Source organism: Diceros bicornis, chromosome 5 (assembly GCF_020826845.1).
Source record: "Diceros bicornis minor isolate mBicDic1 chromosome 5, mDicBic1.mat.cur, whole genome shotgun sequence".
Lineage (NCBI taxonomy): Eukaryota > Metazoa > Chordata > Mammalia > Perissodactyla > Rhinocerotidae > Diceros > Diceros bicornis.
The window spans coordinates 64924719-64941755 of NC_080744.1; the positions used below are offsets into that span (position 1 = coordinate 64924719).

The 17037-nt window shown below is 41.1% G+C and overlaps 1 protein-coding gene across 1 annotated transcript in view; it reads left to right on the forward strand.

The window, feature by feature from the left end:
- The window catches only part of THSD4 (thrombospondin type 1 domain containing 4), a 561131-nt gene that overhangs the window by 238564 nt on the left and 305530 nt on the right, over positions 1-17037 (forward strand). The window contains exon 7 of the mRNA XM_058541977.1: positions 16802-16938. Within this exon, the coding sequence (XP_058397960.1) occupies positions 16802-16938 (137 nt within the window). The remainder of the gene's footprint in view (positions 1-16801; positions 16939-17037) is intronic.

Sequence of the window (17037 nt, forward strand, 5' to 3'; positions counted from 1 at the left end):
AAAATAAAGAATGCCCAGTTAAATTTGAATTTCACATAAACAAATAATTTTTAGTATAGGTATGTCCCATGCAATATGTGTTATGCATCTGAAAAATTTAACTGGGCATCCTGCATTTTTTCTGGCAACCCTAATCCAGAGAGCTCATGAGAACTGAAGACTTAAAGAAGGGCCACGTCTCCAGGTCCAGGATTTTCAGGGTGTCTGCTCTCTGCTCTCCAGCCACTGACCTTCTTCCCACTTCTCCTCCTGTCACAGGCCCTTTGCACAGGCTGGTACGCCTGCTTGGGATGGCTTCCTTCCCATCCCCTCCCTCATAGAACTGACTCATCTTTCAGATTTCAGTTCAAAAGTCACTTCCTCAGTAAAGCCTTTCCTGTTACCCTAGACAAAGTCACTTCCTCGGTTCCATATTCCTTGGGAGACTCTGCCTTCACAGCACTTGCCACAATTCGTGTGTTTGTGTATTTCACAAACATGCGGAAGGTGGGGTTTGTGTAGGTAGATTAGAATATCAAAGACATTCTGGATAGATGAACAAAAGAAATAGAGCCCCAGAGGTGAGAATGCCCATGGTATGTTTCCTGAACAGTGAAGAGAGCAGTTGAGTAGTTAGAGTTAGTTTAAGACCCACTTGTAGAGAACAATGTCCTTAAAACCCATCTTAAGGGTTGGATGTAGATGTTCTGAGGACAGTGAAGTACTCGGGATGGCTGTGAGAAGAGTGGTAACATGAAAGTCATTTTTCAGTGGGTTTTATGAAGCCCCAAAAGGGGGAGCTGAATCCGAACACCCTCCGTGGGGCTGCTAAGGAACAGGCTGTGAGGGTGGCAGAGAGCATCAAGTCAAGAAACACCTGCTGAGCCCCCGCTGCCCCCCAGGAGCAAAGCGTGTGCCAAGCGCCCCCAGTTCACAGAGACTCGAGTGAAACCCGGGCAATGCCTAACTCATCGGTTCCTGCAGTCAGAAGTTGAGACGAGGTAGCTGGGGTTTCCTGAAGTCTTCTCCTGAATTCTGAAAATTTGTTATACCAAAAAATTCTTTTCCTGAAGCCATCAAAACTTTCTTCCTGCTGAAACCTTCTTGTTCCAGTGTGTTACCATGTCTGCTTGTAAATGTTTAGAAGACAGAGAGAGCCTTTGTTGGAACCACTGCTTGGTTTTCAGGCATGTGGATTTGTTGTGAGTGTCCACGCATTCATAGAATAAGTTTTCCACCTTATGGACCAGCCCATATTATGTTCGTATCACTGTTGATTGCTTTGGCCTGATGCCAACAGACTGGAAGATCCGTGTGTACATAGCCCCCATACGTATATACGCACATGCACACATATACACACACACTCACATATATGTGTGTGTATATATATATATATATATTTTTTTTTTTTTTAACTAAGATGATAATAGCAGGAGATGGGAGGTCAAGCTGCCCTCCTCTGGGTATTGCCTGCAGGGGTGGTACCATTTCCTCCACCTCTGAATTTCTCTGGCTTCTGAGACTTACTTTACATGGCATTTATACCAGAGTTCCCTTCCCTAACTTCCTTCTGAGAGTTCTTGAATCCTCAGTTCTTGACAAGAAAAACCCACATTGTTTTTCTGGAGGATATGTCTATATTCCATATTTTAATATGTCCATATCTGCTCAGATAGATATATATTTTCCAAGCAATAAAAAACTGGTTATGAACTCTCGCTTCTATTGAAACAGTCAAGCTGCCTTCCTGACAGCTGGCCAGACTGGCTTTTTACTGACAGAACGCCCTTCAAACTTGTACTTTTTATTAAATGTAACATTTTAAGATGTAACACTACATGTCGCACAGCTTGAAGAGTTTTGAACAGCATGGTGTTTTTTCCATAATGGTATTTGTTTTCAGTCACTTTTTCCAGCTTTAGATTTACTGTGACATGAGAGAAAAGGAAAACATTTTGAAAAAGGTTGGGTAGCTTGGACAAGTTGGCTTAGCCAATTCCCATGAAACTACGTGTCTAGGAACTTTCTCCAAACAGGAAGCTACTACTGTTCCGTGTTCTGTTCTCTGGAAGAGTGCAAACCATGGTACTTCGTAGAACTCTTGAGAAGTGTGTTCATTCTTTCTACAAGAATGCTGGTGTTGCTTGACCTGGGCTGCTGGTCTACCTCTCAACTTCATCTCCTATCAAATCCCCTCACTCTCTACTTCAGCCGTGGAGAATGTGTCTCACCCCTTGAATGGGCATGTTCCTGGGCTTTGGGTGTGGCCTTTGGTATACCTCTGCCTTGAATGCTCTTCTCTCCTCCCCTCCCCTTCACACATTAAACGATCCTTCATAGTTATAATTTCACATCTATTTGTATGAATATTAATTAATACCTATCTTCCCTATGAGATTGTAGTTGCACGAGGTTGAGGACCTGGTCTCTTTTTCTTATTTCCTCAACACTTACTGTAGTACCTGGAATAAGGTAGACTCTTAATAAATATTTGCTGAGTGAATGAATGAATGCTGATTGCCCCATGAAGGCAGAGACTGTCTTATTAATAACTTGCTTATACCTGGATCCTGGCACACAATAGGTGCCTAATAAATGTTTATTGGGTGAATGAACGAGCATTGCTCCATATGTGGCACCATGTCAAGTACTGTCTTTGACCTCAAACAGGTGAGTTTCTTAGAGAGGTAATCTGTACTCATATGAAAGAATTAAGTGTTCAGTGGGGCGCCGAGAATAAGAATTCTGCTTCTGAGTTAAACTTGAATTGGAATCCCGCTGGCTCCACCACTTTCTGATGGTGTGGGTTTTAGCAAGTTAGTTAACCTCTCTGAGCCTCGGGTTCCTCATCTATAAAGTGGGATAATAATAATATCTGTTTTAATGAGTTGTAAGGATAATATGGAATAATACCTATGCAGTGTCTCACACATGCATTAGTTCACTGCAAGTACTATCTAACTAGCCATGGTAGGTATTGTTGTTATTAATTTAGGAAAACCCTATGCGTTTTAAGTGTAGTGAGGTCATTGACAATCAGCGTGATCTAGGCAAATCTTTTCACTTTTCTAAGCTTCAGTTTTCTGCCATATAAAATGAGAGAATTGGGTAATAGATTCTTTCCAGGTGTGACATTCTATGTAGGATAGAGATAGCAAGATCAGTGGGACTGAGTGTGATCAGGGGAAGCTTCCAGGAGCAGGTGGGCTGAACCACATCTGGAAGTTCAGGCAGAGAATAGAATGTGAGTATAGAACTATGACAGGTTCTTGAGAGGGGAGTGACCTGAAGAAGGAAGGTTTGGGGATAGTATAGCTTGAGCTGGATGAATGGGGAGAAGGCAGGGAGCCTGAATCAGGGTGACTAGCTAGGAGATGTGTAGACCTTCTGGCACAGGCTGATGAAGGCCTGGGCTGGGGTTTGGCAGGAGGAGTGAATGGGAATGGGAGAATCCAGAATGAATGAATGACACAGCTTGGTAGCAGAGTGGATATAGAGAATGAAAACAGTTTCTTGAATGCTTGCTGCCACTGACAGAAATGTGTCCTGTCCTTGAGAAAATTGGGTTGTGCCCTAGAAAGTTGCATCAGTGGTTGGCAACCCAGCAGAGGACCTGGCATCCACCAGCAGAGGGTTATACCCTCCTCATTAGACCCTGGCAGCCAAGAGGAGGAGGCAAATACTAAGGTCTATTTCTATTCACAACATTCTGACACCAAACATGTAAGTTTTCTACACCAAGCAATTCTCTAGTTCTCTGCGAACACCACCTGGGTGTCCTACAATTTAATTCATTTCTGACACTAACCACCCAGTGTCAGTCAGACCCCACAGGTTAAGGGCTCAGTCTCACAAGACTGCCCCCTGCTTCAGACATCAATCATAAGTAGTGGGTCCTCAAGTTACCCACACTTCTGTCCAACTTGGCTGCAAATAGGAACCTCCTATTTGTAGGTTCCCATGACCCCATCCTCAGGGTTGATAATTTGCTAGAATGGCTTATAGAACTCAGGAAAATAGTTTACATATTATCTCTTTATTGTAAAAGATACAACTCAGGAACAACCAGATGGAAGAAATGCATAGGGCAAGGTATGGAGGAAGAGGCGCAGAGCTTCCGTGCTCTCTCTGGGCATGCCACCCTCCCAGCACCTGGATGTGTTCACCAAGTCTAAAGATTTCTGAACCCCATCATTTAGAGTTTTCATGGAGGTTCCATTACATAGGCATGACTGATTAAATCATTGGCTATTGGTGATTAACCAAATCTCCAGCCCCTCTACGGTCCACAGAGATAAGGGGGTGGGGCTGAAATTTCCAACCTTCTAATCGTGCTTTGGTCTTTCTGGTGACCAGCCCCCATCCTGAAGCCATATAGGGGCCCACCAAGAGTCAACTCATGAGCATAAGCTCAGGTTTATTTGAAGGGGGCTTATTATGAATAACAAAAGATGCTCCTCTCATCCCTATCGCTCAGGAAGTTACAAGTTTATTAGAAGCTCTGTGCCAGGAACTGAGGACAAAAAACAAATATATTTCTTATTGTGTCACCATATCACAGCAGGAGTAGAGGGAGAGGTTGCCAGCCAGCTCTTGTGTCCAGCACCAGTTCTGCACAGGTGTCATGTAACTGATGGGAGTAGGCCAGCGAATTGGGTAGGTGATAGGGGCTCAGCCTTAGGAAGCCAGAACAGAAACTGAGGCCACTCTCTGGGGCCATTGCAGCGAGGCAGGAAACAGGCTTCCTTTAGCTGGCTGCCCTGTGGAAGACACAAAGTCCCCAGGTACTCAAGAGATCCAAGAATGATGGGGCAGGGTAGATAACCTGGCCTCTGGTAGGTGACTTCAGGGTAAGTGGTGTCACAAGTGTACCCTATTGGCAACACAGCTGCAGGAAGATCTGTTTGGGGTAGGTTTGGCTTCCGGCACAGGGTAGGAGGATGGTGGTGCAGTGTTAGCACAAGGGCGGTGAAGTCCCACAGTCCTGGGCTCTACTGGTACTGGTTCAACACAAGGTTGACATAAGGGAAGCCGTATTGTAGAAAAGAAACCCTATTGTAACTTTGAATGACCTCTGATTAACTAACCCAGACATGCTCTGTGGATTTTGTGGCCCCTCCCAGCTGCTATAAGTTGGTAACTTTGTTCTCTTCAGTTCCTTAGGAATGTGATGACTCTCAGGCAGAAAGTCTATCCTGATAGCCATCATCAATGACAACTGAAAGATCAGATTATAGGGCAGTGCTCTGGTCTCTGATGCATATCCAGTAAAACAAAAGACTATCAGGAACTAAGAACAGATGGATGCCGCCACCCTGAGACTAGATATCTGCCTCAACCTGGAGATCAGATGGAAGCCTCCACCCTGAGACCAGATGCCTCCCCTACCTGGAGACCAGCCCCCTATATAACTGGCCTGTAGTCTTTGTTCTATAAGATGGTTCTTTCGGACATGAGTCAGCCATCTTCCTTCTTGCTAGCAAGCTGTAAGAAAAAGTCCTTTCTCTCCTACCTCCTTGCCTCTTGACTATTGGCATGTCTTGCGGCAGGCGGACGAACCGCCCCCCCCCCAGCCTTGGGTGGTAACACTACTACTTACCAACTATGCAGTCAAGAGAAAGTCACTAAGCTTGCCTGAGCCTCAGTGTCCTAATCCTCCGTGGGGGAGGAAGAGAATTCCTCTACCCTCCCTCTGGGTCCTTCTGGCTGGGCTACAAATTAAATTGATGTGAGACAGAATAACAGGAGAAAATCAAACAAAGCTTTATAACATGTATACATGGGAGAAATGCAGGAAAACTGAGCAACTCGCCAGAATGGCTGAGGTTGCCACCTTAAATACCATCTTCAGCTAAAGACAAAGGAGGAGGTTGGGGGTGGGGAGAGTCAGTTATGGGAGATTACCAGAAAAGGACAGTAAACAAGAGTAAGGTTATTATGCCATTTTAAGTCCTTGCCTTCTGCGTTGATAAGAATTTCTAGGATAAGGACATCTCCCCTCTTCCTGGTACGGAGAGGGAGACATCTTTACAAATGGAGATTTCCCTTACAGATGTAAGTGTCTCTTACAAAGGGTAACTTCTATTGGTTTTCAAAGCTTTTCCCATGTCTATAGTTTTTTTAAAGATAACCAAGCAAAAATAATCCTCATGCCAAAGAGACACATCTTGAGGTGGCAAATTCTGCTCCCCTACACCTCCATAGGTGAGGATTAGGTAAGTTAATATATATAAAGAGTCTGGCATATAGTAGGTGCTCAACCAACAGTAGACATGTTAAAAATTGTAAAAGGTGGGAATAGGTTGGCATCCAAATCCAAATGCAGATGCTAAGGAAAGAGAAGTTCTTTTTCCTTCTTGGTTTTCTGCACAGAATGGACCGACAACTCAGAAGGGAACTTCCTCCCTGCAAAGCCTCTTGATGATTGCAGTCTTGAATGGCTGGCTTGCATGTATAAAACCATAACCTTTTATTTAGTTAGCCAAACATTATTCTGTATGTCAGCTTTGGCACTGTATTCCCGGGGTGTCAACTAGTGGTCTGGTTGCTGAGTAGGTCTCCTTTCTCCATTCTGGTTCAATAGCATCAGTTAGAGTAGTGGTTCTCAAAGTGTGGTTCCTGGACCAGCAACATTGGCAACACTGGGGAACGTGTTAGAAATGCAGATGCTGGGGCTCCACCCCAGACCTGATGAATCAGAAACTGTAGGAGTGGAGTCCATCAATCTGTGTTTTAACAAGATTTCCAGGTGATTCTGAGTACACTGAAGTTTGAGAACCACTGCGTTAGTGTTACCAGACTAAGAACTGTGTTTAAGTGTGAGTGATGCTAAAAGCAGTTTAACATCTGGGGAACATTGAACCAATGATTTTTCAGAATTTAAAAAAGACATTTTTGTTCACTGTTTCTAGTGCAGATCCCCAAGCTTGTTAAGACTGTCAGTTAAATAAGATTCAGTCAGGCACTGCACGTGAACTCGTAAAGTTTCAAGTACATAGTCACAAGTGTGGGATAGAAGGTTAGGGATATTACACAACTGATAAGCTGTATGCGTTTGCATTTAAGTTTTAATAACGGAATGTGCCCTAAACAATTTCCTTTTCACAACAGGAAAAGCTAAGAATTACACAGTCTCGCCCCTCTTCTCTTCTGACTTTTTCAGAGCAGTTTTCTAATTCCAGGGAAGAGTCTGGGCTCTTAGAAGCATTCTCCTCATCTTATTTTCCATAACTTTGTCCTGGAAAATGCAGTCTGGGGGAAGGCAGTTTAAATAGTAATCATCCGCATCTAGCGCAGAATTTGGAGTCCAAGGGCAGGCAGATCCTTTTTCATAAACAGGAAGAACACACCGCATAGATAGTGCAGTCGGTGGAGGTCACGTCTGGCATGGCTCTGGCTCTGGCTGCCCCTGGATTATTCACCCCAACCAAACGCTGCAGACTCCGTGCCAATTGCTAGGGCTTTGAGTAAACCCCTCTTTATTTTGTTTAAACCCTGCATCCACCCTTAAGACATCGCGTCCACATGTTTCTAATTCGTTTACACTTCCCTCATCAGCATGTGTTGTGTGAGCACCCTGCCACGTCCAAGTTTTATGAGCTGCGTTGACGAGGCTCCTTTCTTGAACAGGGATATCATATATTCTACCAAAAAAAAACCGAAATTTGAGCCTGGGAAATGAGGGCTTTGGTGCTAAACTTGGAGTGAACTTGTGAAGTTTGAATGGATCCGAAACTAAGCACAGATGTTGTCCATTCTCTAGGAATAAGCCTCGCATATTTATTCATAGAATCTCTCCTCTTTTCTTACCTGAAATTTTCTCCCTATTTAAATGAGAGTGAGAGAATGTGCCATTGTGGGAAAAGCTTGACCTGCCACTTTGGGGAGCCTCCCTCTTGCTTACTAAGAGCTAATGTGAACTTAGGTGATAGCAAAGCTAGCTAAAATCTAGAACCTCAATACTTCAGCAACGTTTTGCTCTCCTAGAAAGCAGCACTTTGCTCTCCCACTTATGCAGAATCCTTGAAAAGATGGCAAGGAGTTTTACAGTTTTGTGTTAATTTTGCACAGAGATAGGAGGGACCTACCATTGATAGAAACTGTACGGAAGGATTCCGTTTCTCAGAACCTGAATCGTTGAGGTTATTTTTTGCCTTCTTTTTAAAATTGATTTTAATTATCCCGTTATGTGTGCATATATCTTACAGTCAAGAAGTTTTACAAACTTTGCCCACCCCCGATATTTCTTACTCCCCAACTATTTTAGCTGTTCTTTGGATGTTTACCGTCTTATCCCCAAATAATGCTACATTGTTACTTCTGGATTTTTCAGTTTCAAATATTTTCTGTTGAAGATGCGGATGTGTCTGTCTTTCATCATCCTCTCCCTGCACCTCAGCACATGTACACATGCACACTTCCCATCCCACACCCTCTCAGTGTAGTCATGTTGTACTTTTGGTTAGATTAATAACCATTGCTTACTGTATGACCATGTGCATGCTCTTCACAGCTGAGCCATATAGTATACTAGCTTAGGTCAGATCTCCAAGATGCTGATCCTGAAACAGACATTGGTGCCCAGTGTTTATTGGGGAGAGATCCTGGAACAATACCTGTGAGGGGTGTGAGATGCAGGATTGGACAGCTCTGAGCTGGGATAGCCCTACAGACTCACCCAAAATTGAGAGGGGATGCGCCTTTGTACAATCACCTGGGCCCAGCCATTGGACGGGGCCTTCCCTGCGGAGGAGGCTTAGTCTTGGGTGAGGTAGTTCTCTTAGGCTGAGGGCGAGTTCCAGAAAGACAATAGCAGTGCTACCAGCAGGCAACACTCCTAGCTCCTGGGGGAATTCTATTTTGGATTGGGATGGTAATGGTAGATAAGCTGGGTATCACCCTGTAGCATCCAATCCGTATACTGTGATAACTTTTCTTTTCCTGAAATCTTTATTTTTTATGTTGTTAATGAATACCTTTTTGTTTTTGGTTTGTCTACTTTTTCATGTACTTCACACTAGTGCAACTCCAAGTTCTAAATTGTGTAAATCTTCTTCCAATAACTTGATATCTCAATATCTCAAAAATCTCAATATCTTAAAATTGATTGGGTATTTTATCCATTTCATTTTATTGAAGAAATCTCTCTGGAACCTTCTGACCCGCTCCAGTCTTTCCCTAGTGCACATTTGTCTTGTCAGGATATGCTTTCACCCTATTCCTGGGCATTCTTTGTGCTTCTCCCTTGGGTGAGATCTTCTATTTCCTGGGTCCCACACCTTCTACTTTCTTGGTTTATTCCTTCATTGTGGTAGAATACATCCTCCAATAGGGTGCATGACAGTAAATTGTGTAAGAATTGAATTTCTGAAAACGCCTTTATTTTTTCTTACGGGTTGATAACTTGACTAGATATAGAGTTCTAGTAGTTGATATAGATATGGAATTCTAGAAATTACTTTCCCTCAAAAATTATGAGGCATTGCTCACTTATCTTTTAACTTTCAAAGTTGTTGAGAAATTCAATACCATTTAATTTATTTATTTGTTTCCCCTCTGGTAGCCTGTGTTATCTTTTCTTTGTCCCAAGTGTCTTGAAATTTCACAGCCCTGTGCCTTGGTGTGGTTCATTAATATCCATTCACTGGGAGACACTTCTCCATGGGTCTCTTGTGCTCCTACAGGTCTTGTGAAATACGCCAAGAATGCAAGGCCCTGAGTGCCCTAAAACTAGGTCATTTCTCAAGGTTGTGTTTGTAGTGAGCAGCCTTGAAGGATGAGGTACATCTCCATCCAGGACAAAGAGCAGGGCTCGTTATTGCTTCCCAAAAAAGCAATGGGTTCCTCAAGCTCAGTGTTCCTCAGCTGCATGTGCAGTATCCATCTGGGCTCCTAGGCATTGCCCCCGTGGGACTTGGGGGCAAGGGCCAGTAACACAAACATGCAGATGCTCGTGCTGCTTCCTCTTCCATAAGTAAAAAGTCCTTTATCTCTGACTGAGAGTCTTATATCTTTTGTCTGTATCCGTGAAACAGTATCAGGCTAACTTACTAATTATAAGTAAATCCCACCCCTAACACCATTGTCCTGGGCACTTGGTAGCCTCTTTTAATCTGGAAACAGAAATTTTCTTGAGTTATGTATTCTGTGATTTCCTGGGGATCTAGGAAGCTAACTGCTGCTGCTTCTTTTTAAAAAATAACAGCTTTACTGAGATAAAAGTCACATACCATAAAACCCACTAATTTCAATAGTACAATTTAGTGGTTTTTAGTATATTTACAGAGTTGTGCAACCATCACCACTATATAATTTCAGAACATTGTCGTTATCCCGCGAAGAAAGTCCATACCCATTAACAGTTGCTCCACATTCTTTTCTCCCTCCCCTAGCAACCACTAATCTACTTTCTACCTCTATAGATTTGCCGATTCTGGACATTTCATATAAATGTAACTATACGATATGTGACTTTTTGTGACTGGCTTCTTTCACTTGGCATAATGTTTTCAAAGTTCATGCACCTTGTAGCATGTGTCAGTACTTCATTCCTTTCTATTGTCAGATAATACTCCATGTGTGGATATACCACGTTTTGTTCATCCGTTCATCAGTTGAGGGACATTTGGATTGTTTCCACTGTTTAGCTATTATGAATAATGCTGCTATGAATATTCGTGTACAGGTTTTTGTGAAGACATGTTTTCATTTCTCATAGGCATATACCTAGAAGTGGAATTGCTGAGTCATATGGTAACTCTAGGTTTAACATTCTGAGGAACTGCCAAATATATTCCAAGGAAGCTGTTCCATTTTACAATCCTATCAGTATTGTACAAGGGTCCTGATTTCTGTACATCCTTGCCAACACTTCTTATTGTCTTTTGTATTTTAGCCATCCTAGTGTGTGTGTAATATCTCATTGTGGTTTTGATCTGTATTTCCCTGATGACTAATGATATTGAGCATCTTTTCATGTACTTATTAGCCATTTGTATATCTTTGGAGAAATGTCTATTCAAATCCTATGTCCATTTTTTAATTGGATTATCTCTTTATTATTGAGTTATAAAAGTTCTTTGTAGATTCTGGATATAAGTCCCTTATCTGATACATGATTTGCAAAAATTTTGTCCCCTTCCACGGGTTGTCATTTCATTTTCTCAATGGAGTTCTATGATGAAGTGCAATTTATCTATTTTTTCTTTTGTCATCTGTGCTTTTGATATCATATCGTCTAAGAAACCATCAATGAATCCAAGATCATGAAGATTTATGCCAGTTTTCTTCTAAGAATTTTATAGTTTTAGCTCTTACATTTAGGTTGATGGTCCCTTTTGAGTTAATTTTTATATATGGTGTGAGGTAGGGGTCTAGCTTCATTCTTTTGCATGTAGATATGCAAAGTTGTCCCAAGACCATTTGTTGCAAAGACTATTCTTTCTCCATTGTATTGTCTTGGGGCAGTCTTGTCAAAAATCAGTTAACCATAAATGTAAGTGTTGTTTTCTGGATTCTCAGTTCTATTCCTTTGATCTCTATGTCTAGCCTTATGATAATATCACATTGTCTTCATTACTCTGCTTTAAGGTTCAAAATCAGGAAGTATGAGTCCTCCAACTTTGTTTTTCTTTTTCAAGGTTGTTTTGGTTATTCTTGGTTCTTTGCATTTCCATATAAATTTTAGAATCAGCTTGTCAATTTCTGCAAAAAAGACAGCTGATATTTTGATTGGGATTGCATTGACTCTGTTTGGGGAGTATTGCCATCCTAACAATGTTAAATTTTTCAATCCATGAACGTGGGATGTCTTTCCATTTATTTAGATCTTTGTTAATTTCTTTCAACAATGTTTTATAGTTTTTGGTGTATGTCTTATACTTCTTTTGTTAAATTTATTCCTAAGTAATTCATTCTTTTTTGATCCTATTGTAAATGGAATTGTTTTCTTAGTTTCATTTTCAGATTGTTCATTGATAGGGTATAGAAATATAGTTGAATTTTACATACTGATCTGGTATCCTACAACCTTGACGAACTTGTTTATTAGTTCAAATAGTTTTTTGGCACATTTTTTTTATTATCTAAATACAAGATCATGTCATCTGTAACTACAGATAGTTTTACTTTTTCCTTTTCAATCTGGATGTCTTTTCTTTTTCTTGTCTAATTGCCCTGGCTAGAAATCTTTTTTATTTCTGTAAAATCAGTAGTAATATTCTCTCTTTATTCCTGATATTAGTATTTTGAGTCTTCTCTCTTTTATTCTTGGTCAGTCTATCTAAAGTTTGTCAATTTTGTTGATCTTTTCAAAAAACTACTTTTTGGTTTCATTGGTTTTCTCTATCATCTCTCCTTTCTCTATTTAATTTATTTACAGTCCAGGTTCCTTCTTTCTGTTGGCTTTGGGTTTAATTTGGTCTTCTTTCTTCAGTACTTAAGGTGGGAAATTAGGTTATTGATTTGAGATCTTCTTTTTTAACATAAGTGTTTACAGCTGTAAATTTCCCTCTAAGCACTGCTATAACTGTATCCCATAAGTTTTGGTATATTGTGTTGTTATTTTTATTAATCTCAAAGTATTTTCTAGTTTTCCTTATTTTTTTCCGTAATCAGTTATTTAGAATTTTATTGTTTAATTTCCACATACTTTTAAAATTCCCAAATTTCTTAGTGCTATTGATTCCTAATTTCGTTCCATTGTGGTCAGTGAGCATACTTTTTATGGTTTCAATCCTTTTAAATTTTTTAAGGCTTGTTTTATGACTTAACATTTGTTCCCTCCTGGAGAATGTTTCGTGTGAACTTGAGAAGAATGTGTATTCTGCTGTTGTTGGGTGGAACTTTCTATAGATATCTATTAGGTCTAGTTGGCTTATAGTGTTGTTCAAGTCTTCTATTTCCTTGTCGATCTTTTGTCTAGTTGTTCTATCCATTATTGAAAGTGGATATCAATGTTTCAAACTATTCTTGTTCAATTGTCTATTTCTCCTTTCAATTCTGTCAATTTTTACTTCATGTATTTTGGGGCTCCATGTTGTCTTCCTGATGGATTGACCCCCTTTATCATTATAAAGTGCTCTTATTTGTCTCTAGTAACAATTTTTGTCTTAAAGTCTATTTTGTCTGATATTAGTATAGCCACTCCAGCTGTCTTTTGCCAGTGTTTTCATTGCTTTTACGAAAGAGTTGATTTTCAAAGGCTTTTAGCTAACCCTTCTGGAAAGCAGAACCTCTACTTCTTAAACACCCTTAGAGATACTTTTTCTATTTTTAGGTCTGCTTTCTCCCCTATTTCCAAAGTTACCTTTTGGAGATACTACAATACTAGGTGTAGCTTCGTTGCTTCAGTTCCTGCTTAGGATCAGTTTTCTTGGGTCTGCTCAGTCATTTCCATGGGTCCTTCTGTATCCCAGCTTCCAAAATTTTGTAACAGTTAACTCCTTTTCTATCTTCTTTGTCCTTTATCACTTAAAAAAAGGTCTTAACTCTTATATCAATGGGTTTTCCGAGGGAACACAGTTCAATGAATGATATAAATATTTAATGTGTATTTGAGGGTCAACCCTTTAGCTGTTAGCTGCTTTATTGTAAGTGACCTGAATTTTCTCCACACCAGCATTTTTTTTTTTTTAATGATCAGAAGGCTTATTTACTATCAGGGATCCAGATTCCCGGCAATATCCTAAATTTAACTAAAGATAGTGCTTATATTATCTTTTAAATTTAGGCATGGAATTTGAACATCTTTGATTCAAAATGAGAATAGGCAGCTGCTTCCAAGTCTGTTCATTACTTGATTTTCCTTGGAGTAATGGTTCTCAAACTTGAGCATGCACCAGAATCACCTGGAAGTGATTGTTAAAATGCAGATTCCTGAGCTCCATCCCCAGCGTTTCTGACTTAGGAGTCAGAGGTGAGACCCAAGAATTTGCATTTTCAACAATTTCCCAGGTGATGCTGATGCTTCTGGTCCCAGGACCACAGTGAGAATCACTACCTCGGTGTGTGGAATGTAAAGGTGTTCCCTTTGGAGGTGGGGAGGACATTTAGGAAGCAGATGAGAACAGAGAGGGAGAGAAATAAGAGGGAGATAAGCAGGGAGGAGAAGGATGTGCCCACTTGCTCTTATCTCATTGCTCCCAGCTCGTGGCCCCTCTTCTGTTTTCCTTCTCTCTCTGCACTGATAAAATCATGACAAAATTTACTTAGAAAAGAGGCTCTTGGCATCAGAATTGTAATTCTATTCAAGGAAAAAAACGGGGAAACAAAGTGACTGTGCATGAAAAACCTTAAACTGAAGCCCTGCAAATGTATTTGTAAAATGGTTGGGGAGTATATGCAGGGTCTAGAGAAATCAGTCCTTAGTAATTTTATGAGACGCACCAGGTTGAGTATTGCTAAGACAGCAGGATTCTAGGCAGTTTTGTTAGGTAGTCACTTGTCCGCAGGTTTCAGATATCTCCTAGGATTCTTCTAGGATCCCCCTTGTTCCTTGTTGCAAGTATGAGAAGGCAGGGATACTGTCTAAGCCACATAGGGAGAGAGTCAGACCTAGTGGCTGGTTTGGGTCACAGGAAGGAGGAGCCCAGACTTAAGGCCATTCCTCTGGGCTATTTTCATGCAGCCATTTGGAGATTCTGCCATAATTGTCTCATGTTTAGCCATGTTTTTGGTTCTCAGAATGTTCTGTAGTATGGTTGCAAGAGAAATAAAATTGTGGCTGCCAAAGACAGTATCCCAAAGGAGGGCGGGAGTCGGGAGGGAGACAAGAGAAGTGAGAACTCCGAGCCCTTGCCCCGTGTGAGGCTGCCTTGGGGACACTTTATTACTTAAAATGCAATACACCTGGCTAGTTCCTGCTATCACTTCGGAAAGGGAGGAGCTGGGAAGAGAGGAAACAGATTCTGGATGGATAGATGACAGGAGAAAGCAAGTTGTAGGAGACTAGGTTTACCTCTAACTTGTCACTTCCTTTCTTAGGACTGTTGTGGTGTCGTTGTTGTTGCCTTTAATCTATAAAATGATGGTTTGGTTTTAGATAACTGCCAAAGGTGCTTCTATCTTCGGTATTCTGTGATTTTTCCAAGATCACCTCTTATATCTTTTGGGAAGCCAGAGTAGGAAACCAAGTCTCTTGACTTCTAAGATAGAGCTCAGAGCACACAGAAGATTCAATCTTCCCTAAACCATGTGGTCCCAGAGGCCCCTTGTTATTTCCTGTTAGCGGTTTTCAATGGCTTTGGAGTAGAAGGAAGTTCATTGATATGACAGTCAGGCAGCCACACTAGGGAAAATATGATGTATTGTGTTGTGTAGGAAAAAGTCAGTATTATCCAATCCAGTAATCAGATTTTCAGACAAAGGCACAGCCCTGGAACATGCTGTCTATGGCTGAGCATAGCATTAGTCTTGTCTCCAAAAGCAGTTAAAAAAAAAATGTGTACTTGTCTGTCTCTTTTGGATATGTAAATATATCTTGCCTGAAAATTTTTCTCATTCTTATTTTGGAGGCAACTAAATTGCTCTGAAGATATTAGTTGTAGCAGTAATTAATTTAGCATTTATTGAGCACCGACTGTATGCCAGGCTCTGTGTGAAATGATAGAAATATAGAGAAAAACTCTGAGGTAGGGGAATACATTTAGTGGGGGGAGGGGAGAGAAAGGCAAAAAAAGAAAAAAAAAAAAAGACCAATATTCATTTATCCATCCCTCCTTTTATTCCTCAGGAATTTGTTGAGCATTTGCTGTGTGCTCAGCTCTGTACTAGGTGCTGGGGATACGCAAGTGAATCAGACAGACACATTCCTGTGGTCCCTCAAGACCATGCCTCAAAGAAGCTTGGTGAACCCTCTAGTGGAAGAGGCCAGATTGGCCTGTGATGGGTGGATATATGGACAAGATCAAGATCCATGGAGGGCTTCCCAGAGGAGGTGACCTGCAAACTAAAACAAAAGTAGAAATGGGTGGTAGCCAGGGGAGGGAAAGGCAAAAGGACCACCTATGCCATGGCTGAACAGAGGAAGTGCTTAACTGGGTACGGAATGCGGGTTTAAGGAAGAACAGTAGGAAATGAGACTATAAAGGTAGGTGAGGTTGAGCCCTCAAAGATGTTTTATCCGTTGCTTAGGACTGTGGACTTCGACCTAAGGTGGTGGGGAAACCACTTAAATATCTCATAGTGGAGGAATTATTACAGGAAACGGCAGCCATTTAAAAGGGCATAAAGATGATATAACTGTGTATATTTTAAGTAAAAGAAAAAGCAGAACATTAAAGTTGTGTGCTCACTGTGATTGCTGATATATAAAATATAATTGTGACTATGGCAAAGCGTAGGATGTCTAAGAGTAGAATCTATTATTTGCATTGTGAGGTTCTTTAAGAATTCCTTCATAACATTCACTCAGCATCAAATCTCCACTCTGTGCCAGGAGATCAGGATACAGTCCCTCCCCTCTATCATCAAATATGGACGGATTGAATAACTTTCATGCAGTTTTTAAAAGTGTGTGATTATGAAACGTCTAGGCGAATCCGTAGAGACAGAAAATAGATTGGTGGTTGTCAAGGTCTGGAGGGAGGAAGGAATTGGTAGTGACAGCTAACAGGCCCAGGGTTTCTTTCTTGGGGTGATAGAAATGTTCTGGAATTAGTTAGTGGTAATGGTTGTACAACATTGTGAATATACAAAAAACCACTGAATTGTACACTTTGCCTAAAATGCTTAATTTTATGTTATGTGAATTTTATTTCAATAAAAAATACAGGAAGAAAAAAGATGCAGATTGATTTTTTTTTTTTTTTTTTTTTGGTAGTGAAGGGCAATCGGAAGTGTGAGCTGAACTGCCAGGCAATGGGCTACCGCTTCTACGTACGGCAAGCTGAGAAGGTCATTGATGGTACCCCCTGCGACCAGAACGGCACGGCCATCTGTGTGTCTGGGCAGTGCAAGGTAAGTGCCCCTGGACTGGGGGTATCTGGAGGGGATTCTCGGGGTGTTCGCTGTGTGACTGTGACTCCACTGCTTGCAGGCTGTGGCCTGCTACCACCC